Below are 24,548 nucleotides of genomic sequence, written 5' to 3' on the forward strand. Positions count from 1 at the left end.
ATCACACAAATAGGAACAGCTCTATATGCAGGTAGAATGGGAGGCTGTGGAGTACGAAGTGAGGGGCTATATATATTCACCCACCCACCCCCTGGTCTGACTTGAGATTTTCACCTGCACACCTTCTCCATGAAGCCCATTAAAAAAAACCACATGCCGACTTGGAAGGAAGGGGCTTCCCGATTTGCACTGGACCATAGATGATTTTATCAAAGTAGCTAATTGGTGTATTAGGAAGGACAGAAAGAACTTGGACCCTCAACACTGGAAACACCAGGTACCTGGAAAGTTGATGGTGCAGTCAGGGAAGGTGCTTTAACGTTGGAGGACTAGCTGTCTAGGGCTGCCCCAGCCCAGCGAGGCACTGTGATATAAAGCTATAAGGGCATATCTCATCAAATGAGATACGAAGCTCCAGGAATTAGCTGATGTGATATTATTTTATAGAATGAGATGGAAATCTCTTGGAAACAACTACCCAGGCATGCTTCCATGATAAGGCACGCTTTATCAACTTGAGGATTCATGGCTGTCTCAAAAATCAGCAAGAATCTCTCATGGTAAAACTCTGTATTTGAACCACACAATAGTACTCTGTTCTAATTCTCTTTTCTCTCTGACATTCATAGTAAATTTCTCACTGAAGTCACCACACTATTTCTCCTGGATACGTTTTGCTTTTTGCCTTTTATAAATGTGAGAACCATTATTATGATTCTCTTTAAAAACTACTGAATTTTTTATTTATTTTTATTATTTTTTTAAGATTTTATTTATTTTTTGACAGAGAGAGAGAGAGAGACAGCGAGAGAGGGAACACAAGCAAGGGGGAGTGGGAGAGGGAGAAGCAGGCTCCCCGCCGAGCAGGGAGCCCGATGTGGGGCTCGATCCCAGAACCCTGGGATCACGACCAGAGCCGAAGGCAGATGCTTAATGACTGAACCACCCAGGAGCCCCCAAAACTACTGAATTTTAAAAAAAGATTCATTTATGTATTTGAGAGAGAGTGGGAGCGAGAGAGAAAACTCGAGCCAGGGGGAGGGGCAGAGGGAGAGGGAGAGAGAATCCTCAAGCAGACTCCCTGCTGAGCGCAGAGCCCGCCCTGAGGCTGGATCCCAGGACCCCAGGATCATGACCTGAGCTGAAGGCAGATGCTTAACTGACTGAGCCACCCGGGCTCCCCCTTATTTACTTTCAAATGCACATTTTTGGTTTTCCCACCACCACTTCTGCCCCAGGGTCACTATTCCATTTCATGAATTTGAACATTCAAGGGCTTAGCTTTGGCTAACAGCCACCTGTTAGGCAGCCTGCAAGCTCACACATTCAGTTTTAATAAGCAACTTTCATCCTGCCTATACCTCTGCTGTAGTCCTTCATGGCAGTGGAGTTAACAAGAACCCACCTGTGGGGTAAAGAACCTTTTAAAGAGAAAAGTTCCTAGCAGGTTGAATCTGATTTCTACTTACAGCCTGAAACAGTCTGGACACTTAAAATATGTTTCAGATATTCACCTGAACCTAAATTACTTTTACTAAATATTTGAAAATATGAGGTTTTCCCTCTGAAAACTAGAGGTGTGGAATTTCAGCTTCCTCTGAGTCTTATAAAGCCAACAGGAGACAACCGATTCATGAATAACCAGATCATCTAGACAATTATTTACCCCCAGTGTCTCTAATAGTATTAGTTACTAGGTAGGAATTCCCAGGAGTGACTGCACGGTACCTAAAAGTCACTGATTGTCTCTAGGATGGTGGCCCCTAATCGTCCTTAATCCTGGACTTCTTGGAAAGCTGTGGACTCTGGTCTATGGAACTTCCTCAGGAAGTTCAAAGCCCTCGCAGAATTCACCACTGGTGCAGGGCTCTGGACTATCCACTGTCTAAGAGCTTATGTTCTAGGGTAAGGATTGGCAAACTCCAGCCCCTGAGCCAGACTTGGCCAGCCTGCTTTTGCATGGCCAGACGGTGACAATGGTTTCTACATTTTTTTTTTTTAAAGGTTTTATTTATTCATAAGAGACAGAGAGAGAGAGAGGCAGAGGGAGAAGCAGGCTCCCCGCTGAGCAGGGAGCCCGATGCGGGACTTGATCCCAGGACCCTGGGATCATGACCTGAGCCAAAGGCAGACGCTTAACCATCTGAGCCACCCAGGCGCCCTGGTTTCTACATTTTTAAGGGGTTGAAAAAAAGTAAAAGAGGAATATTTCATAATACATGAAAAGTATATGAAATTCATATTTTAGCATCCCTAAATAAATTCCACTGTGCTCATCAGGAGACCTGTATTAACGAAAAGTTGTAGATAGTATCCTCAACTTTGCCTCTTGTCCCACGAAGCCTAAAATATTTACTATTTCATCATTTACAGAAACCATTGCTGACCCTCATTCTAGAGGATTCTAAAGAACAAAGCACTCCCATCAGTTTCTGGAGTAAAGCACTAATCTTATATGTGAATATATAGAAATCTAATACTTATAGCAAGATTCTGCAAGTTGAAAAGATTTGGTGTTAGAAACCAATACTACAGTATTCACTAAAATATTTTTTAATTGAACTAAAATTAGGATTCTTAACTATTTCTTTATACAACAATAACTACACAGTGATTAAGAATGGGAAGATAGATGGACTCTTGTAAAGGTAAAAATTTAGGAGCCAGCACATATTGGGTCTTAAAGGATTCTGAAACATCTTAATAAAAAACTATGCCTGAATGCCTGAAATAAGTATCTCTAGTTTACACATACATTTTAGGAATGTTAACTTATTATTTAAGATGGGTTATCCCGCAAACTAGTATAAAGAAATAGAAGTGAAATGCTATGCTAAAGCAATCTTTGTGTCTCCCCAACAGCTTAGATCTATTCGTAGCTACTTCAGTAAAATTCAAGGTCAGTTACAATTATTGTCGGATGAATGCAAAATACTTTAAGTCACTGAGGCTAATCCTGGCCTGCAGTCAACATAATTGAGGCCTTCTCTCTCTGAGCTCCTGTCTAGAGGTGGACGACCAAACATTTTCTTTTATAGGACGGCAAACATTTGGTAACGATTTGTTGACTCGATTTTAATACCAGAAAAATAACACTCCTAACTTTTACTAGCACTCATAATACCTACATTTTATTGCTCATTGACAAGCATTTATATAGTATAAAAGGAAGCTCCGCTCACTGTCACCATTTGAATTTCTGTCCTTAGATAATCCCCAAGCACACTGAAATGTATAATTTTCGTTTCCCCCAGACTTGACTAACTTCACGTGGAGCTCAACTGAATAATCTTTGTTTCAGAGTTTTTGCTTGGTCATCTCCACACTCTCCGAGTGATGTTCTGCAGGGACTGAGGTGGCCAAAAGGCACATTGCAGGAGGCCCGTGGAACCTCCAGACTGGTTAATTGGTCCCTTAATAATAGAGACTTAACTTTATAAACAGATGCAAGCTGATAGTGGTGTTTATGTTCTAACCATACTTGTTAATGAATAAGTCACTGTGGCCCAAGAGAGAGCTAGGAAAAAAATAAATAAATTCAAGGGTCAAAAGTGAAGAGTTGTCCTCATCTAGGTCTGGCTTTTCTGACCTTAATCACAGAAGTTTCCAAGTAAGAGGAAGCACCTAAGGTAGGCAGGTAGGCAAAGGATCAATAGATGACTGTGAGTGTGAAAGGTATAAAACACAGCGTGCAAGGGAGGACACGTCAGGTTTGGATCTGCCCATATTTGGTAGAAGAGAAGCTGCAAAGTAGGCCAGCACTTACAACGGAGTGCCTAAACACAGATCTGCATAGTCTAGACCACATGGTCACTACAGGGAAGAATTTGGCAAGAGGGCAAATGACTTCTTCTTTAGATGGGCAAGGCAATTTTGACTGTTCCTGAAAAGTGAACAAGGACTGGCCTAAAAATTATTTGTTTGTGAACCACTGTGTAATAATAGCGACAATTAACTAGTATTCCACTAGGAAAGGAAAATCAAGTGTTACCCAATTTTAACAAAGGGTACTGAACAAAATATGGAGGGGGGGTGACAAGAGCTGAGAAAAGCAAAGAAGCTGCAAGAAGCCTGCAGACTATAAACATTTCCATGTGAGTCCAGAATAAATGGATGCTAAAGGTTATGATTATCAACAGTTCAACAAATCTCCACCACCACCACCACCACCAAAACAACAACACAAATCAAAGCAAAACCTTGCATGGCTAATAGATAACTCTACAGAGGAAAAAAAAGAAAAGCCCTAAGCTATTAAAAAAAATACAGAAGATCAGGTAGAAATCAGAAATTAAGAGGATCACAAGAACATTAATTCACCATCTTACTATTGTTAGATCATACATTCCTTGAGGGTAGAGACGGTTTCTAGTTTATCTTTTTATCTACCTCTTACCTTCTTAAATGTCTGGCACAGAGTAGATGCTCAATAAATATTTACTGAGTTGAATGAAAAGCGATTCCTAAGCCATTGATTACTTTTAGGTTTACCAGTTAGAAAAATCCAATTCAAACATCACAGTACAAAAGAAACAATCAGGGATCAGAAGTGGTAGCACAGAGACTGAATAAATCCATCAGTTTTGCTGTCTGCTAAGGAAGACTTTAAGCAGAAGGCTGCTCCCAAACTATCTTTTCACATAGATGGGAAATGCTAGATCAAACGGTATGAGAAGCACAGGATAATTTATACACATGCATGTGCCCGTCCAAGCGTACACAAATATATGTGTGTGTACATTTCTATTGATTGATTGATTTTTGATTTATTTATTTGAGAGAGAGAGAGAGCACGAGCGGGGGGCGGGGGTAGGGGTAGAGGGAGAGGGAGGAGCAGACACCCGGTTAACAGGGAGCCTGAACATGGAGCTCCATCCCAGGACCCTGAGATCATGACCTGAGCTGAAGGCAGATGCTTAACCAACTGAGCCACCCAGGTGCCTGTATGTGTGCATTTTTAAACTGGAGTGGCTAAATCATCAGTATCAGAAGGTATCCAATGCAGAGTTCTGAAAAAAAATGGCTTAATGATACTATAGACCAAAAGATGCAACTTCTTATTACAAAATGTGTGGTTCCAGGGGACTAGTGAATTGTTAATATGACTGGCATCCACAGAATGGTTTAAGAGCAGAGACTCGCTAAAGAAGAGTTTAAAATGTTTAGTAGATGTGGGGCACCTGAGTGGCTCAGTTGGTTAAATGCCCAACTCTTGATTTTGGCTCAGGTCATGATCTCAGGGTTGTGGGATCGAGCCCCACATTGGGCTCCACATTCAGTGGGGAGTCTGCTTGAGATTCTCTCTCTCCCTCTCCCGCTGCCCCTCTCCCCCCAACCTTGCTCTTGTGTGCTCTCTCTCTCTAATAAATATATAAATCTTTAACAAAGTATTTAGTAGATGTATAAAGGATAGTAAGGCAAAATAGGATTGTTTAGGCGGAACCAGTTTAAGATTATGATCAGGTGCTGGGGGCAACCAGGCTTTACACTAGGTCTCCTGATGGCCCTACTGAACTATATTGATCTGTGCAAGGGGATGATTTTTTTTTTTTTAAGGTTTTATTTATTTGACAGCGAGATATAGTGAGAGAGGGAACACAAGCAGGGGGAGTGGGAGAGGGAGAAGCAGGCCTCCCGCGGAGCAGGGAGCCCGATGCGGGGCTCGATCCCAGGACCCTGGGATCATGACCTGAGCTGAAGGCAGATGCTTAACGACTGAGCCACCCAGGTGCCCCAAGGGGATGGTTTTGATAAGAAAAAAGTCATCCCCGATAGGTGAGATTATCAAGTATTGATTTTGTTGATTGTTGCTATTGCTTTATCTTCCATCAGAAAAAAGATTTTCACAGCCCTCCAAACTTCCTGCCTTTAACTCACTGGTGATCACCAAGTAGTTTTGAAGTATTTGGCTGTAGCTTAGACTGTGATCAAGAACAAAGAAGCTAACGGGCCCACATGGTCTCATTAGCTCCAGCACTAGCCAACGGAGCTAAGCGGCCCCAGAGGAGAAGGACACAAAATGGGTGGAGAGGAGATTACGTTGAATTTATCCCATGGGAATATATGAGGGAGGTTAACAGGAGAATGTTGAGACTTGTTACTATCAGAGGAAAGGGGCATCATAAAAGATATCATGTACAAATGCTCTCTGTTTGGCTGCAAAATTGTAGCATTTCCATTTAACCTTTGAACAAACAAGGTTTCACACTGTGTATTAACAGAATTGGGGCAAGGCAGCAAACTTATGCCGGTGGGACTCATTTTGTTTGACTACAAAAGGAGCTTCAAGCTGTGTGACATACACAGCCTAGGGAAAGAACCTGAATAATGACTCTACTTTGGACCAGTAATTGCAATCAGGAGTGAATCTAGGATCTGTGGGGCCTGAAGTTTAGGCAGTTGGGTAGAGGAGGGGAGTCTTAAGAACAAAGAATACACAAATATATTTTGCAAACTTTACAAACACATGTAAACACATTGCTAGGGCTCCTCTCAGGGCCTTGGACGGAGACCATGCAAATGAGGGGCCCTGAGCTTTCACTAACCTCAAGGTAAGCCTACCTGTGGGAACAATTTGTTGAACAAATAAATAATGTTAGGTTTCAGTTGCCATATCTAAAAGTGAAATCTTGTCTAGCCTTTCAGCAAACATGGTAAAATCCAGAGGAAGTTGGGGCTAGTTGCACTCTACACACTCCTATGGTGTGATTTGGTCAACCTCAGTCAATGATAATGACATGATAATGGCAGTCCTGATTATATTAAGAGCATATTAACCTGATAAATACATAATGCCTGTCATCACCAACTTACATATTTTGCAAAAATCACTTTACAAAACATGTAGATGTAAGCACGTTGAGATGAAAGAACAAAATGTCATCATTTATCATTTCGAGAGTAGATAAACTGCAAAATCCTCTGAAGAACCTTCATTAAAATACATTGTAATTTCTGTACTGACCATGAGACTGGTCATCTGGAATACAGACATGGTTTCCTTTTCCATTAAATCTACAAAATGGCTTGCCCACCTTTTATCATGATAAGTTTTATTTATTTTTTCAAAGATTTTATTTATTTATTTTGAGAGAGAGAGAGAGAGAAAGAGCACGAGTGAGGGGAAAGGGCAGAGGGAGAGGGAGAAGCAGACTCCCCACTGAGCAGGGACCCCCCCCCAACATGGGGCTGGATCCCAGGACCCCAGGATCATGATCTGAGCCAAAGGCAGACCCTTCACTGACTGAGCCACCCAGGCGCCCCTCATGATAACTTTTAATAAAAGAGCCATGACAATAGGGAGATAGCAGATACTTCAGCCAATGAAGTTAGCTTTGTGTATGAACCATATGAACTACAGGTGAACTACGTGAACTAGAAAACCTGTAACTCTGATGTGAATTGGCAAAATGTAGAATGTATCATGGTTAGGGAAGGATGCTATCCTTTGTCTTTAACTACTGAATCATTTAAGTACTTAACATTTTCAAAAATGAAAAAGTAAATAAATTATTTTGCAACTCTGCTTCTTTTCGCTTAAAACTGTTGCAGTCCAAAGTTTCGTGGAATAATACAACACCTTATAGCTCCTATTTAATTAAAGGAGAAAAGCATTCAAAACGCTGGTCTCCAGATACTGTTCCTTGTCAGTGTATCTCCCTTCCTCCTAGCTACTGGAAATTCCTATTTTTTCCCCTTTTGGTTCTGAGGTGCTACCTCACCTTCATTCCTTGCTATATTAATGTCAGATAAACATATGAGCTTGTTTATGGGAAATGTATTTGGTACACAGAATTACAGAAATGATGTAAAAAGGTGGGGAAGGCTCAGACAGACATCAGATGATACTATTTGCAATAAAGGACAAGTCTGGAGTGGAACCCATTTTGATAGCCTCTGTCATTTGAAACACCCTAACTTGGCCACAGGAATGAAGGCCACGAAAAACATATAGCAGACCAGGGGACTTGGCACACCCCAATGGCTGAACCAATAACCTCTATATAAATCATCAGGTGAATACACTTGACTGGGTCAGTCAAGTACACCTGTGTGTAAAGAACTGTTTCCATGTGCATCACCACATTCAAAGAGAGAAACTAAAGGGGTTTACTAGACATGGATAGGTCTAGATTATGCAAAATGTCTAAATCAGAAATGTTTTTAATAGATTTATGACACCATATCACCTTTATATATGCATACATTACATCCACCAATGAGAATCCTTCTTCCTGTAATGAAAATTCCTGGTTGTGAAACTCAAATTTAAAAACATTAGTTTGCCTCAGAGTGATACAGTGTGTCTGATTTCCCTGAAATTCTTCTACAGGGTTCCTGTTTGCCTCCTAATTATGCCAGGGGGAGTTCTTAGACGTGATTTTTTTTTTCTTTGCTGTGAACATCAGAAACTATCTCTTAACTGCATCAAAAAACACTGGAGAGTCACGCCCCTTGTCTCACTTGCTAAACTTCCTTAATAAAGCTAGCAAAAGCTTTCAGGGGTGGAATTTTATACTAGCAAATGTCAATGCAGACCTGTTAAATACAGTGAGCAAACTTGCCTGCTATGGCAAGCATTCCACCCAAATTGACTAGGTGTGGCTTTTATTCATTGTTCAGTCACACTGAACAGAATCTGTTCTGAAGCTACCATCCCATTTAGGTTGACATTCTCTTTATCTGGGGCTTATAATAAGCAAACCATACTCAATTTTCCGAAAGCAGATGTGCTCTCTTGGTATCCTAGAAACGGATGAAAGTATGCTTTGTGGAAAGACCTGAAGTTCAAGCCAGTGATACCAAATGCGGCTTAATATGCAACCATACAAATATCAGGACTGGAAGTTTAAACAAAAGCTTGACTAGCCTAGGGAGAAGAATCAGATTATCAGGGTGGTGGGGGGTTAAAAGGGATAGAGAGTTATTTGGGGAGCGTAGGTACCAGAAAAATCAAGTAAAATCATATGTTACTTCTATGGTAATATCAAGACCCATAATAAAGAACATTTCTTTCAAATCAGACTGGTAAATGTCACTTAAAATTGCTCACACTAGTGCAATTACAACACGCCTACAAACCTTTCTAGACCACAAAATAGGATCATATCAATCATCTTGGGGTTAGTTTTTTGTATACATAATAACCGCAGAAATTAATCTTTTATCAGTTTATCACATCACAACAGCCATTGTTAAATAATCTACAAGGTAGAAAAGCAATTTCCAATTGTTCCCTGGGGTCTTCTAAGTAATGTCTTGTATCTTACGATACGCAATAAAATAAATTGTACTCCTGTGAGTCATATCAGTCATATTCTGCAGCCTGAAATCTGAAATTACCCTCATGGAAGAAAAAAAAGGGAAATGTATTCTTTTATAGAAAGCATGGAGAATTCAATTAGAAAGCACAAGAGGCTGGAGAACTCAATGGATCTCTTATTGGACTCTAAAAAAAGCCACTCCCTAGTCTCCAGGGTGAGCCAGCATGATCAATAATGCATGAATGGTGGAGCCGGGGAACGGAAAGACTCTCCTGGAGGCTGAATAGCAGATGAATAGTCTGCCTTCTGCCTTTACCCCTACTTTATCCCAGGCCTTGCTCTCTGATTCCCTGAAACCGGGCATTTGATTGATGCCCCAATGCTGTCTCTTGACCTAAGAAAAAAAACACATGCTGGGCTCAGGTGTGTAATACAATCTGGCCCCTATTCTTTGCTCAGTCTGAAATTGGGAGATCCACGAGAGGCCAAAAGCAGTAATAATGGTGGGTGAAAAGCTCCCTTGCTTTATTCCCCTACTACTCACATTTTCTGGACTCACCACACACATTCACTTCTCTGTGGTTTTGTTCATACTATTCCCAGAATCTAGAACACCTTCTCTTCCTTACCCATTTAGAAATAGGGAGGAACTAAAATACTTCAGTGTGTGAAAGCTAACGAAAGAGTGTGAAGAAGGAGTTCAACCATATGACCTTCTGGGAGCTGATTTATCAATGTAACTAATCAGCTGAGTTCCAAGGCAAATGTTTTTGGCAAACTACTAGTATGGCGATGCTAAACAAACAAGTAAATAACTTTACTTAAAGCTGTCTGGACCTTCTGGAAAAAGAGGATCATGGTGCAAAATTTCAGTGACTCATCAAGGCCCCTACCACCTGTTTAGTGCACTAACTATAAAGATGTACCAGTGAAGGGGTTGCCCTGTCCACACGGATTTCCTTGAATTCTGAGAATCGATTTTATAATGAAATAGGCTTTGCTGAGAGCACATTTTCATTGTATCCATCTAAATACTACATAGCTGAAAAGCTATATGGTCTTTAGCTTTCAGTGAGTTTATTACACAGTCACTGACCAAATGGGTAACAGATGAAGACAACATACCCCTTTCCAATTAGTATCTAGATAATGAAAGGTCTAAGACTAAATTGCAACTTTATATTATAAGGTAAGGACAAGATGAATTCTCAATAGGACAAAATTACTTTCTAAAGGATCCATTTCAACTCATTGATCCATAAAAATACCAGACGCTGGTCTAGAATGGCAACATAATCTTTTTAATTCCTGCAAAGGCAAACTCTGTGGCTGGGTTAAGTTAAACCACCACCAAATATCTGGCCAGGATTCCTCAAGAATATCAAGGTCAAGGGAAACAGGGAAAGACTGAGAATCGGTCGCAGACCAGATGAGAGAAGGGAGACAGGAGCCAAATAAATGCACCGTGGTACCCTGGATTCGACCCTGGAACAGCAAGACGACCCTAACGGAACAGCTAATAAAGTCTGAATAAAATCTGGAGTTTAATTAATAGCAATGTGTAAAATGTCAGTTTCTTCATTTTGACAAATATGCCATAAGAAATTAACAGGGGGGAACTGGGTGAGGGGTAATATGGGAACTCTCTGTACTGTCTTTGCCAACTTTTCCTTCAACCTCTAATTATTTCAAAATAAAAAGCCTATTAAAAAGTAATAAAACTGCCATGAAAGAGCCAGGAAATTTGTTTGGATTAATATCCTAGCATTCAACAGTTTACCTGTAATAACAATCAGACCTCTGCCTCATCTTAAAATGGCCTTGCTCCTTTATTAATATTCTTCTATAAACTGAATTCATGGTAAATGCAACCCAGGTGTTAAACCCAACACACCGGAATGCTCCCCTCACACGCACAACAGCTTCGTGGCGTCAATTAACACATTAGCAGGCATCCTACATCCTTCCGTAACTTAAGTTCCCAAAAGCCTGGCAAGGGCTTATTCTTAAAAAAAAAAAAAAAAAAAAAAAAAAAAAAAAAAGCAGTTTTTCAGAGACATAGCTGTGACTTACAAGCGATGACATATGAGCATTCTGGACCATAAACTGCATTTGCTGGGCGAACATGGCTGCGGCAGTCTTTTGTTGGATCAGATTGTTGCGTCCATTAATTTCCAGCTGAGTTTTTAAGTGTGGAGGAGGGTGAAGGTACTTGCAGTTCTCCCTAGCGCACCGACCCTGAAAATAAAAAATTAGATGAATGCGCATTGGTATTTCTAAAAATCTGGCAACAAAATAACGAAAGTTTATGCAGTTCCAAGCATGTGCGGAGTACTGTAATAAGTACTTTGCACCAATCAACTTACTTAGTCTTCGTACCAACCCTCTAAGATTGAGACCCTCATAATCTTCACCTTCCAGATGAAGAAACTGAGACTAAGAGAAATTTGCGCAGCTATAAAGTGACAAAACCTGAACTAAAACCCAGTTGGTCTGATTCCAGAACTCATTCTCTTAGCCACTCGGCTCTGCCCTACTTTGATATGCATCAAATTATGTTTAAAACATAAAATATTAAAGGGCACCTGGGTGGCGCAGTTGGTTAAGTGCCCAACTCTTGGTTTCTCCTCAGGTCCTGATCTCGGAGTTGTGGGACTCCGCGCTCAGCAGGGAGTCTGCTTGAGATTTTTTTCTCCCTCTCTCTCTGCCCCCGCCCCAACGCTGCTCTCTTTCTCCTTCTCTCTCTCAATAAATAAACAAATCTTAAAAAAAAAAACACCCATAAAATATTAGGAATACTATGATACCCTCATAACGTTACAGATTTAAATTAAAAATTTCCGACATGAGATGTAAAATCATGCATGTTAAATAAGATTCAGGATTTGGATCTGCATATAGAAACTATTAAGAAAATTGAGGGAAAATGTTAGATACACATAAATATACCTGATAAATTTTAGATCCATTTTTCTGGACAATTTTAAAGTTCTTTTTCCTGAGTCCATACAATGTGAGAAACATCCTGAAATCCCCTGATGTTCTGTTTATCAGAGAGTAAATCTTTATACCTGGCAGTCATGTTCTTTAGGTTCTGGAGGCAATGGTCCTAGATCACTTGGATAATTGAGACCAAAGTGTATTTTGGAGTCTTGGCTCTTTCAATGTTTTATTGATGGTTTACGCACTTCCAGACAGGATAATATGTCAGTCCTGGGCAATCAAATATGCCTTTGGTGTTGCCTAAATGCTGACATGGCTGCTAATTATGGTGTCTCCTACGTGGTACCAAAGGACGTCACTGGACAGAGATTTATCACAATGTCAAATGTGACCTGTTGTTGTGTTTGTTTAACTCGTGAGCACTATACAAAGAGGCTACTGAATCTCTCATTCATATGACCAGGCCCCACATAATCCTTTTCAGACAAGCACAACTGCAGGCAATTCTTTTTTTCCCACTGATGCTAAAATTCTTTACAGTGCATGAGCTTATTGGAGAGAGAGGTGGAGAAAAAAAGCAGCTTTTTAAGGGGGGGTTACCCAAGAGTGTAAGCTGCTAGGCCACCCGAACCTGCAGGAGAAATGGGTTAGTTCATCAAGCGTTTTTAACACATGCTATGAATTGGCCTTACTTCAGAGGGCTAAACCGTTCACAATCACTCCTCCACACGGAGTTATCTGGTCATTAAAGCATTCCTATAATTTGACTGTGAATCACGGTGTGTCCTTCAAACCTTTAGAGAGCTACATTTAATGCAAACCCAGATACACGGCAAGAAGCTGAGTATAACTTAGAACACAGCTTGAGAAATCAGAGCCGCTATTTTTTCTGTCAGTTTTGTCCCTTCATTTTTCCCGATGATCCATTTAATTTTAACCAAATTAAATGATTTAGAAAATCAAATCAGATCTTACTTTCCACGTACTTTTACATTCCTCTGCATATCCTGGAAAAGGAAGAATTTATTGGTAGGAAGAGTTGAGAATGGTATTGACCCAGTTGTTCTGATTTCATAAAAGTAGCTTAGGAATGGCTACATCATTTCAGCACATATAAGGACTGTCAGGAAATCCTTCTATGTGCTCAAAAACACAGTAATGGAGGGGTGCCCCCCCCACTAATGCGCCTCCTATGAGAAAACATAAGCTTCATTTTACACCTACCACAGCTTGCAAAGTCGCAAGGATTTTAGTCCCTAGGTTCATTTTACACCTACCACAGCCTGCAAAGTTGCAAGGATTTTAGTCCCTAGGTTCTCCACCCTCCACCCAGTGTAACGGAGGTTCTCTGGCTCAGAATTAACAGCCCCGAGGGGAGCACTGATGCTTGGTGGCATCCACGGCCAAGCATGCTAGTTTATACTTGGGGGTTTCTCTCCCTCCTCCCACACCCTAACATTAAGATTTCCCCAAGGTTCAGTCCTAAATCCTCTGCGCTCCTCTCTAATCTCTCTTCCCTGGAGAAATGAAGTTCTTATAAAGTTTCATCTATCACCACACTGGCTCAGATCGTAAATCTCAGTCTCTACCTCTGCTCCCTCTTTGGAATTCCAGTGCTTTTCATCACTAACTGCAGCTGCATTTGTAGATCCTGCCCCCTAACCAGGTCTAAATAACTTACTGCTGACCTTCCTTCTCCGTAGATGATTTTTCCTCTTCCTGCACCATCCCCATTGAGGACCACTGCTCTGATTCCCATGCTTTGGGACAGTTACATAGCAGCAGTGAAAAAAAGAAATAAGGCACCTGCTGAGCAGGATTGCCTTAGGATTGCAAACCCACTTTGATAGCTTTTCCAGACGAGTGGCAAACACAAGCATAGACGTTTACACAGAACACAGTTTGTAACTCCTTCCAAAAAAGCTTTATAATGAGGGCTGTCTCTTATATTCAGGAGTTCCAAACAATAGATCAGTTTAAACAATAGAAAGAAAAGGAATACATTAGGATTTTTACCATTGTTACAATTTAGAGTTTTAACATCATTTACATTGAATGCAATCAGTGAGGGTGGGGAGGAAGAAAGGGAGAACACTGTGTATTTGGCACATTTCCTGCCAATCTACAGATAAAGAATTACTGCTTGCCTTTGTGCTTTTATATTACTGTCCTTTCCATATAATAACTTTTCTTAAGCTTTGTCTTGGAAAACTAAAGACATTTGTACAAAGCAAAAACAGTACACAGAAATAGAAAAAAAAAAGAGAATTACAATTTAATAATTACATCAGGTTGGGCTGTAAAACTAAAGTATGGAATATGAAGCCCCATAAGGCTTAAAAACAACTTATTCGTCTTAGTTATGAGATTTTACTTGATTTATAAAGCATTCTCTTTTGAATGACAGAATCCATAATTTACTTCTATAACAATGCAAATGCATAGCAATACTACCTTACCAGAGACTGCTGCTTGTGTTAAAGGAAGCTTATAAAAGACAAAAAAAGGGCGCCTGGGTGGCTCAGTCAGTTGAGCGACTGCCTTCGGCTCAGGTCATGATCCCAGGGTCCTGGGATCGAGTCCCACATCGGGCTCCCTGCTCTGCAGGGAGCCTGCTTCTCCCTCTCCCACTCCCCCTGCTTGTGTTCCCTCTCTCGCTGTGTCTCTCTCTGTCAAATAAATAAATAAAATCTTTAAAAAAAAAAAAAGACAAAAAAAAATCTGCGTTTTTCTATCCAAACAATAGATGACGAGACCAAATAATGCAATATCGATGTTATCTGTGGAACACAATATTTCAAAAGAAAACCAAGCCTCTTAAGTTTTTTCAAAATGACTTTGGAACTCAGGATAACATATTTATATCCACAACACTCGGTGATAACAAAGCTCTTCTGTATAGTACTCATTCTTCAAGAGGCCCGAACTTAATTATAGGCCAAAATACTTTAATTGGAGTTTGGAGTTGAGGGGGATAAACTTCGTTTTTGACATTTGCTAATATTTGCTTTTGGTCCTTGTAGGGGATCAAGGCTTTGGTAAACAGGTGGGGATGGGTTGGGGTGGAGGCAAGGGAGGGACTGCCCAGCACAGTATGTAATTACCCATTGTTCTTGGCCTTTGGAAAACTAACGACTAGAAAAGTTCCAGTGTTTTTCTTAGACCAGCTAAGCACTTTGAATGGGTCACAAGATATCCTATCACACTGGGTCTGTAACAGCCCAGAAACTATCTTGGTCTGAAAAAAAATCACCCCTCAGGTTTCCCAAGCCACGTCAAAGGTGTCTCAAGTCCTCCTTGTAGACCCACAGGTTCAGAGTTGCCATGAGCTCAGTGGACCATGTCAAAAAGGACTCTACAAGTCTCGTACCTTTGACAGTTGCCAACCACCAGCAGAGCTGGCTCTATCCGGAAAACAGCAGCTAAGGCTAGTCAAGACAAAGAACTCTCTATGGGGGGCACAGCCGGTTAGGCTTCTGACTCTTGGTTTCGGCTCTGGTCGTGGTCTCGGGCTCGTGGGCTCATGGGGTTGAGCCCCACATCAGGCTCCACGCTCAGCAAGGAGTCTGCTTGGATTCTCTCTCTCTCCCTCTGCCCCTCCCCCACCCCATGCGCACGCACGCTCTCTCTCTCTCACTCTCTCTAAAATAAATAAATAAATCTTAAAAAAAAGACAAAGAACTCTCTCTCTGCTTCCCCCTACATATACATGGAGAATTAAAGAAGCATCGCAGAGATTAGCATGCAAGTTCATGTATGCTTGCCTGAATTTCACTTCTTTTCCATTTCCTTTGGCCTTAAAAACAAATCATTCTCATCTGGCCTTTCACTATGTTCCTGAGTTAAGAAAATAGCGAAGTGATTCAATAGGAAAGTGGTTCTTGGCTGAAATAAGAGCCACTACACCCATGAATCTTCCAGTTCCCCCTTCCCAGCTACTCGCTTTGAAATTGCACCCAAAAAGCAGCAGGGGGAGAAAATGGTCAATGAAACTTCTGAAATACATCTGCATCAAAAAGTTGATGACAGACAAAGGAAAAAGTTGCTGAGCATTTGTAAAACCTCCACAATTCAATCTATTTCCTTTTTCCTACCTTCAGGCTTTTGACAAATGAGTACAAAGCCTTTGACGGAGAGAGAAAAGTAGCATTGTAGAGATTCAAATCCCACCTAAGTCTTGGGAATTATGAGAGTGAGTCTGTCAGATCCAAGATTTCCCATGCACTTGGTGGTAGAAAAACCCTGTGAAATGTACTTTTTTATGTTCCTAAGAGAAAGCTCTACCATCCATCAGAATAAGAAAAGGACCCTAGGAAGCTGAAAATTACCCTTTGTCAGTCACAGTATCTTAACAGAAACAGCTGTTTGCAGAATGACTGGCTTCTTCAAATACATTTGGAATTATGGGTGGGGGGTGGTAGTGGGGGAACCCCTCCCCTCAAATATAATGATAACTGGGCTACCTTTTCAAAGACACCTCACAGCTCTGCTAGGCGACCAAGAGTTAAGGTGAAATGTTAAATAAAGGCAACGAACAGATGATTTGTTCTACGAAACAAATTATGTTATTTCATTTTAATGATCGTGTGTTAAATGAAAAATCCTATTGATCACAGTGCCCTACTGACACATACTTACATGCATAGACACGGCTGCTCAGAGGAAGTAACAGTTATTCAAGAATTACAAATCACACATCTGAGAGGTTGCCTGGTTCCTACCACCATCAAGACCTATTTAAAGGCTAGGAACAATCTAAAGGAGCTAAAAGTGAGGGGACGTCAACATAAACGGAGTATTAGCCAGACGTCAGCATACTAATGGCTAATTTCCCACTTTCTTCCTCTTAGGGTTCTGTCTTTCTAAAAATGGATATAATCTGCATCATTTTCTCCTCCAACATTAGACCATCTATGAACATTGATAAATATGCATAAAGAGCATCCTTAAATCTTATATAAAACTTGTAATTTAAATTTGGGATGCAGACAAGAAATCTTTTTTTTTTTAAGTCTTTAATAAACCATTTTCTGAAAATATTGAAGGCAAGATTAATGAGGCTGAACATAGACCCCTATAGAGAGGACCAGCCAAGCACACACCACACCCCCCTCACTACAGTCAGCTCTGCATCTCATTTCCTTACGCTACTGAACTCTGCTTTCTTGACATCCCATTTATGCACATACTGGGCAATGACTTTGGCGCAAACCAGACACCAAGTCTGAATTCAGGTAAGAAGCTGGGAGGAGGGCAGAAGAATTTTCTTGCCTATTTGCCTCAAGAAAGCTTTTAAATGGTGACCTCCAAAAAAGATGAAGGGAGTAGGGCTCAGCGATGATGATTTGTTCTGAAACAGTCCACTAAGATAGCTTGATTACCAGCTTGTAACATTTAGGGCTGAACCGGATTTTAAGGAACATCTCGTGTGCCTTTATCTTCCTGAGAAAGTTAAGACCAAAGAAGTGAGAGGACTTGTCCTACTTCACAAGCAGCTCAGTAAGGACAGAAGCCAAGTTCCCAGGCTCACACTCCCCAACATGGATTTTCAGTTCAAATGACTCTTCCCCTGTAAAGATTTGCCTGGACTCCTCTCCCCACCCCCACTTTCATTTACCTCCCCCTCTTTTGTGCCTCCACCTGCACCTTGCACTCAGTTTTATCCCAGCACTTATCACTGTGCACATCGATAAATTGTTTGCATGCCTATCTCCCCGCTAGACTTTGAGCTTATCCAAAGGCAGGACTCTATCTTCCTCATCTTTGAACCTCCAGGGATGTTTCTGGGCCTGGAGAAGAATGGTCACTCCATAAGTTTGCTGAGTAAATGAGTAAGGTTTGTGAGAATGATTTTATAGGGAGCAACACTAAGTCTGCCTTAGAAGCCTACTTGCTGGGGCGCCTGGGTGGCTCAGTGGGTGAAGCGTCTGCCTTCGGCTCAGGTCATGATCCCAGGGTCCTGGGATCGGGCCCCATGTTGGGCTCCCTGCTCAGCGGGGAGTCTGCTTCTCCCTCTCCCTCTGCCCCTCCCCCAGCTTGTGCTCTCTCTCTCTCTCTCTCCCCCTCACTCTCTGTCTCAAATAAATATATATTTTTTAAATAAGCCTACTTGCTTCTCTGGCTGTTTCCTTCCATTAAGTTCTTTCTTCTTCCTCCAAAAAGAGAACAATAGCCAACTTATGAATAAGGTTGTTCCTGGCTGTCTGTCCCAAATGACTGGTTATTCTATTCAGGTCTAGAAAACAGTGAATTTATACTTTTTTTTTGGCTAGGAATATATACTCTAGGGTGTATGTGACCACGATGGCTGAAAAATCCTCGTAATTCAGTATAATTGAACCAGAAGGGTCAGGAATGCACGAGGCACACAGACACAAATCCTGGTCTAATTCCCGGGGTCTGTAGCCACAAGAAGCCCCCAGGCCACAGGACCCCACACAGCCGAATAAAGGAACGTACAGCAGATTCATATGTAATCAACACCTGAGTCGGCCCAAGGGGAACACTGCATTTCCAGGGTCAGCTTCGAGCACGCTGCCTTCACCCACTGCTCCACCCCAATTCACATTTCTCTGAACAGGCTGCAAGTCAAAATCCCTGAAGCTCCTTAGACAGAGGTAGAATATGTGGCTTTAGGGCAATCACATCAGGTGGGGCCTTCTTGTGGGTCTCTATTGCATACACTGGCTTCTTACAAGAAAAATGTCCCCGATATACTTCAAGACCCGCCCCCCCATTCAGCGGCGTTCACATTAAACACTTGTTTTCAAATAATCATGAGCTTAATTTTTCCACGAAATTTTCTGAAGAACAAATAACACTAAAAATCATAGTGGCTGTTCACAGTGAAACCAAGCCTGCCTCACCAATACTTCAAATCTGCTTCCAGCCCCCTCCTCTATGTCCCCGCTGCTCCCCCCCACCCTCCACAGCCTGCCTGCCCGGTCTAATTGAATACCTTTAATTGTGCTAGAAAAATATTAACTGAGTATCTGTTCAATAATAAGCTCCTCATGAACGTACCCTCTCTGTTTATAAAGCAGCTAACCGAAATCAAATTAAAACCAAAGACAATGAAAGCACATTGGTACCAAGTTACCAAAAGTATTCATGGAGGCTGTCTTTAAAGCAGTTTGATGGCTGCCAACATAAAATGTCATTAAAATACAGAAAACAGGAAAGAAAACATAATGGCATTCAATTTGTGACTCCAACAAATACAATACACATAAAATCATGCAACATAGGCTTTGTCATGAAACAACATAAAGGGGTGTCTCGCTCTCGGCCCATAGTCAAATGTTGGGTTCTTAGGGTTCCTTCACCTCCCTTTTTTTAGACACCCCACCTCATGACCTACTGTAGTGATACAGACCCAGGACAAAGAGGACACCAGCTGCTTGCTCCCTTTCTTCCCGGCTAGGTCTTCTGCCCGGAACCCCATCCAGGGTTGCCAGATTTATCAAGTGGAAATACAGAACTCCCAATCAAACTGGAATTGCAGATAAGCAATGAACAATGTTTGAGGATAAGTATGCTCTCCATTTAATATATCATCTGGCAACCCTCTCTCTATCCATTCTTCTACCCTGGTGAGTTGAGCTAAATTGAGTCAAATCCTCAAAAACCCATTTTCCTCCCTTTACCTTAAGGACAAAAGGATTTCCCTCCATGGAATCCACCCAGGCTCTCCTAGGCCTTCAACTGCCCCAAGCAAAGCAGAAGGCACTCCCAGACCCAGCTTACCTGACCAGCTGCAAGGAATTTAAGGAAGTTGGCTGTTGGAGAAAACAATTTTTTAATCCATGGCTCCTCCCACCAAAAGCTTCACACAGCTCCCTACCCGTCAGCCACCCTACTTTCCCACCCACAGTGGCGCAATCGGCTATTCAAATGACTTTGTGCCTGCCCAGGGCTCCTCCTTGAGGTGGGGATGGAGAGGGCCATGGTCAGTGACCACCATGCCTAACTCCTGACTCTGAATTTATATACATTTTTGGAACATAGTAATTTTTACAGGAAGATGAGGCTTTTGTGTTTTGAAGGTTTTAATTGTGTGTGGGAGGGGTGAGGAGGGTGAGTTAGCTTTTCTTTTTCTTCAGCCTCATCTGTGGAAGACTCAAATTCAAGCAAAAGTCATCCATTAAAGCCGAGGAAAATGATGGCTTAAGCATCATGTTTCCATAGGTACACATAAGATCTATGCAGATACATATTCAAAACATGCAAAAAATGGCACGAATAGCCATTATTTGCATAGATGTCTTTTTCAGTCAACTCTTGATAACTCATATTAAAAGAGAGGGAGAAGTAAAGGGGCATGGTTAGGTCTAATGAACAAAATCATATATTCAGGAAGAATGGCAATCCATAATAGCCCCACATGGCAGAATATGGATATCACAAAAGTGGTAATTGTGAACCTTTAGGAATCCATTGCTAGACACGGTCCTGAATTTTTTTTTTTTTTCTTTTAGTCATTAGTCATGCAGGCTCATCTCACGCCTGCTTTTCCATTCAATTGTTGCAACATCATCTATCATGCAGTCTCTGGAAAACTCCACTCTTGAAAGAATGACAGTGAAAACAGCAAATGAGGTCTTAATACAATCATGAAAACAGTTTTGAGGTCTTAATACGATCATGAAAACAGTTTTGATCTCTCAGACCCCAGAAAGGGTTTTAGTGATGCTCTAGAGTCCTTGGACTACACTTTGAGTACTACTGATCCTTGTAAGTATGCAACGATCCCTGGTGTAGGGAGCATTCTCTCGTCCATAAACTCTCTGAGGGCAGAAGCCATGTTCTTAGGCATGTTCTAGTCCCAGCACAGAAGCTAGTGCTTGGCCCGGAGCAAAGCTTGGCAAGCGATGGCTCATCCGACTGATTTTTGACCCCCAAATTTCAATACCTCATAAACTTCATTTAAGTTTTTTCATATTTTTCCTATAACTTTATTAACAAGGCGTTGTGAAACAAAAATGCTTTTAATTGCATGGTGCACTCCAAAACATTTATATCCCATGAGCACAATAGAAGTAAGAATGTAACAGATGACTTCTGCATTTTTAAATGGAGAAATTAAAAGAATAAAAGCAAATCCATCTCAAACATTCAAAGAAAGGATGCAGATGCCTTTGTTGGAATTATCAAAGATTCAGAATGGGTAAGGTCAGAAAGAATGAAATCGTACTACACTGGGGAAGTTTACATGTTTATAGACAACAAGGGATGGAAATGCAAAGAGTAAAGTTGGAAAGCATTTGTGAGAGTGTGTACCATAGACCACTGCTCCCAAAAGAAGAGCCTCAAAAGCGCAGTTTCCCGGGGAAATTCTTGTAAAAATGGCATACTACATTCCTCTCTCGGAGTCTGACAATACACCAGAGTGTATCAAAGGATCTCTCTCATATATGTCCTACAGTAAAGAAACCTGCTAACCCAACACAGCTGAATCGCAGAAACCATCCCTCTTTTCTTCATAAAACACCTTTTACCAGTATTTCGTTAGACTGTCCTTATGGAAAATGTTGATCTAATACTTCCTCCTACTAAAGCTCAAACTAAGCCCCATGGCATCTGATAGGTCAAGTTAGCTTTTCCGTCACACTTTTCATTTCGATTTCTCTCCCCCTAACTAGAAAAATAACAGTGCAGCCCAGGAACCGGATGTTCCACTGAAATGACATTGAACATTTTTGCATGTACCGGATCCGCCAACAGCTAACAAGATGGAGATTTTCCCCACCATCACCTCCCCAGCTTTCTTCCTTTCTTTGAATGCTTCAGCCAGACAACATCTGGAATAACAACTTCAGGGCTTCTCTAACGGGCTTTCCCTACACTGTGACTCCTGTCCCTTGAAACCATATGCCCCTTAGCTTAGGTTTTCCATGACTTAAAACTTAAGGGTCTCAAGTGAGTTTAAACCACACTAAAACTTGGGAAGTAAGGAGGTAGCTGGCAAGCCCCTCAATTCCTAAGGGTCTTAGTTTTGCACTCGACTCAAACCTTGGGGTTTCCACTTGGCAAAATCAAGTTTCCTGTCTCTGAGTAAAAAGAAAGTTTCAAAGCAATAAAGTTTCAAATAGCTCACAAACGGCTACGGAGAGTATAAGGTGGAAACCGCCCTGATCATTGTTTGGATTTAAACAATTTATCTTTGCAGGGTTCGGTATGCCACTGAGAATACATTAAATAATTACATCTCTATAGCCAGCCTTGGATCCCTCCACCCAGAGGTTATGCAAAGGGCAGGTATAGTTATTGATTTACCCTTGCATTTTGAAATTAGAGGCACAAAGATGACAATCAGTCCCTCTTTTGCTAAACCTAAGGCCTTTTTCAGAGAAAGAAATTTAAAAGCATGATATCAAAATGGTTTTTCGCCGGGTCTTGTTAAATTCACAAATGTGAAATACGGTTTCAAACCCCAAACGGAGGCCAAATGTATCCACTTGAAATAATAAGCATTTTCCTCACATGCCTATCCAACCACCAGACTAATAACAAATATGCAATTTCCAAGCAGAAAGTCTTAGTGGTATCCACTGCCATTCACATACTTTGAGGCAGGGACTAAGCTTACATTTTGTTAATGGTAATGTATTTTTATCACCAAAACTCTTAATGAAAACTCTGCTAACTTGTTATCAAAACTGTAGGCATTTTAGAGTATCAGACAAATCCCCAAAGAAAACTCCAAAACTCCAACCACATCATGTATTTAAAGAAAGTGGCCTTTTTGGGCGCCTGGGCGGCTCAGTCGTTAAGCATCTGCCTTCGGCTCAGGTCATGATCCCAGAGTCCTGGAATTGAGCCCCGCATGGGGCTCCCTGCTCAGCGGGAAGCCTGCTTCTCCCTCTCCCCCTCCCCCTGCTTGTGTTCCTCTCTTGCTGTGTCTCTTGTCAAATAAATAAAATCTTAAAAAAAAAAAAGAAAGTGGCCTTTTTAAACCAAGTAATTTTTTTAAAAGAGTATCTGAAAACCAGGCCAACTTCCTGTTTGTTTTTGTTCTGCAGACTTAAAAACAAGCAATTTTATTGATACAAATGTTTTCTCTTTTCAAAATAAAGATCTATTCTGCATGGCCTGAATATCTATCAAGCACATTAAGCTTCATCTGAAATGTGTTTCAGAGATGTGAACAGAATTGAGAAAGTTCCAGATGAAACTATGGAGATTACTTTTTAAGAAATATATGTTTTAAAATGAGTCGCTCTTAGTAAATACAGCAACCTTGTCAAGCTCACCTTCTGCTCTCAGTGAGCAGTTAATATTTGATGATGATGAAACTGTTCCTAGTATTTAAAGAACCAAACAAGGCCATCCACAAACAATGTAACTAGAAATGGGGTTAGTTTAAAGAAGATAAAATGATAAGTGGAGGTTTTAGGTTTTAAAATAAATCAATCCCTCAACCGTAAATGTCTCATAATCCTTACAGAAGAGAAGTTGAAATATGACCTCTGCCGAAGAATGCCTATCTCCAGATCTAAAACAGGGACAAAAATGAAACAAAGCAAAGAACAGCACAAGTTAATTAGTTTTCAAATCTATTAATTGTACTCCCCAAGTCAGTTTAAACAGCCGGAACAAGAGTTATTGGGGGAATAGTACACTTGTAAAGGTGTAGTGTTCTTTAACTATGTGTACCCTCTATATTAAGCACAAGAAGGTTTCTAGAATCATGGTGAGAGTCTAACCAGTGCCTTTTAATTCCTGGAATCCTTATTTGGGGGAGGGAAAAATAAAAGAAAACAAATCTACCTTCATTGTGCCTTCCCTGAAAATCAGAATAAAATTAGAAAACTTCAGAAAATGTGGCTTTCTGGAAAAAAAAAAAAAAATCCAGTCTGTGTCTCTCTTATCAGGTAAATCAAATTCCATTCTAGAAAAATATTTCAGAAAAAAGTGATACAGTGAAACAAAGTAGATAGCATAAAACATCAGTCTGCCAATCTTTTACATTTGTTTTTCTACTAAAGATAAGTGGAGTGTGTGATTGGCTTTATTTTGTTTTATGTTTTACATCAACTTTATGTACTAGACTCTGGTATAGAAGGTCAAATGATCCTTCAGATGTGAACGGATTCTGACCATTTATGAGGGTGCTGGGGAATAATTGTATCTCTGGTTTTAGCACATGTTACTCAGTGTGTGACAATTGTTGACACACATTTGGAGACCAGGTTGAGGCCCTGTAAAATTATATTTTCCATTAATATCTTGAAAGCAGTCATAACAACAAAACCCATTTGGGGGATTTATAGAACACTGTGTCGTCTAGTTTGCATTTTTTTTTCCACCCAGCACTTCCACTTGAATAAGAGCTGCCTTCAC

General features: G+C 40.9%; 1 protein-coding gene across 1 annotated transcript in view; it reads right to left on the minus strand.

Moving 5' to 3' along the window:
• The window catches only part of MBNL3 (muscleblind like splicing regulator 3), a 104,529-nt gene that overhangs the window by 16,848 nt on the left and 63,133 nt on the right, over positions 1-24,548 (minus strand). The window contains exon 3 of the mRNA XM_035008760.1: positions 11,337-11,501. Within this exon, the coding sequence (XP_034864651.1) occupies positions 11,337-11,501 (165 nt within the window). The remainder of the gene's footprint in view (positions 1-11,336; positions 11,502-24,548) is intronic.

Source organism: Mirounga leonina, unplaced genomic scaffold (assembly GCF_011800145.1).
Source record: "Mirounga leonina isolate KUSES-001 unplaced genomic scaffold, KU_Mleo_1.0 Mir_101664, whole genome shotgun sequence".
Lineage (NCBI taxonomy): Eukaryota > Metazoa > Chordata > Mammalia > Carnivora > Phocidae > Mirounga > Mirounga leonina.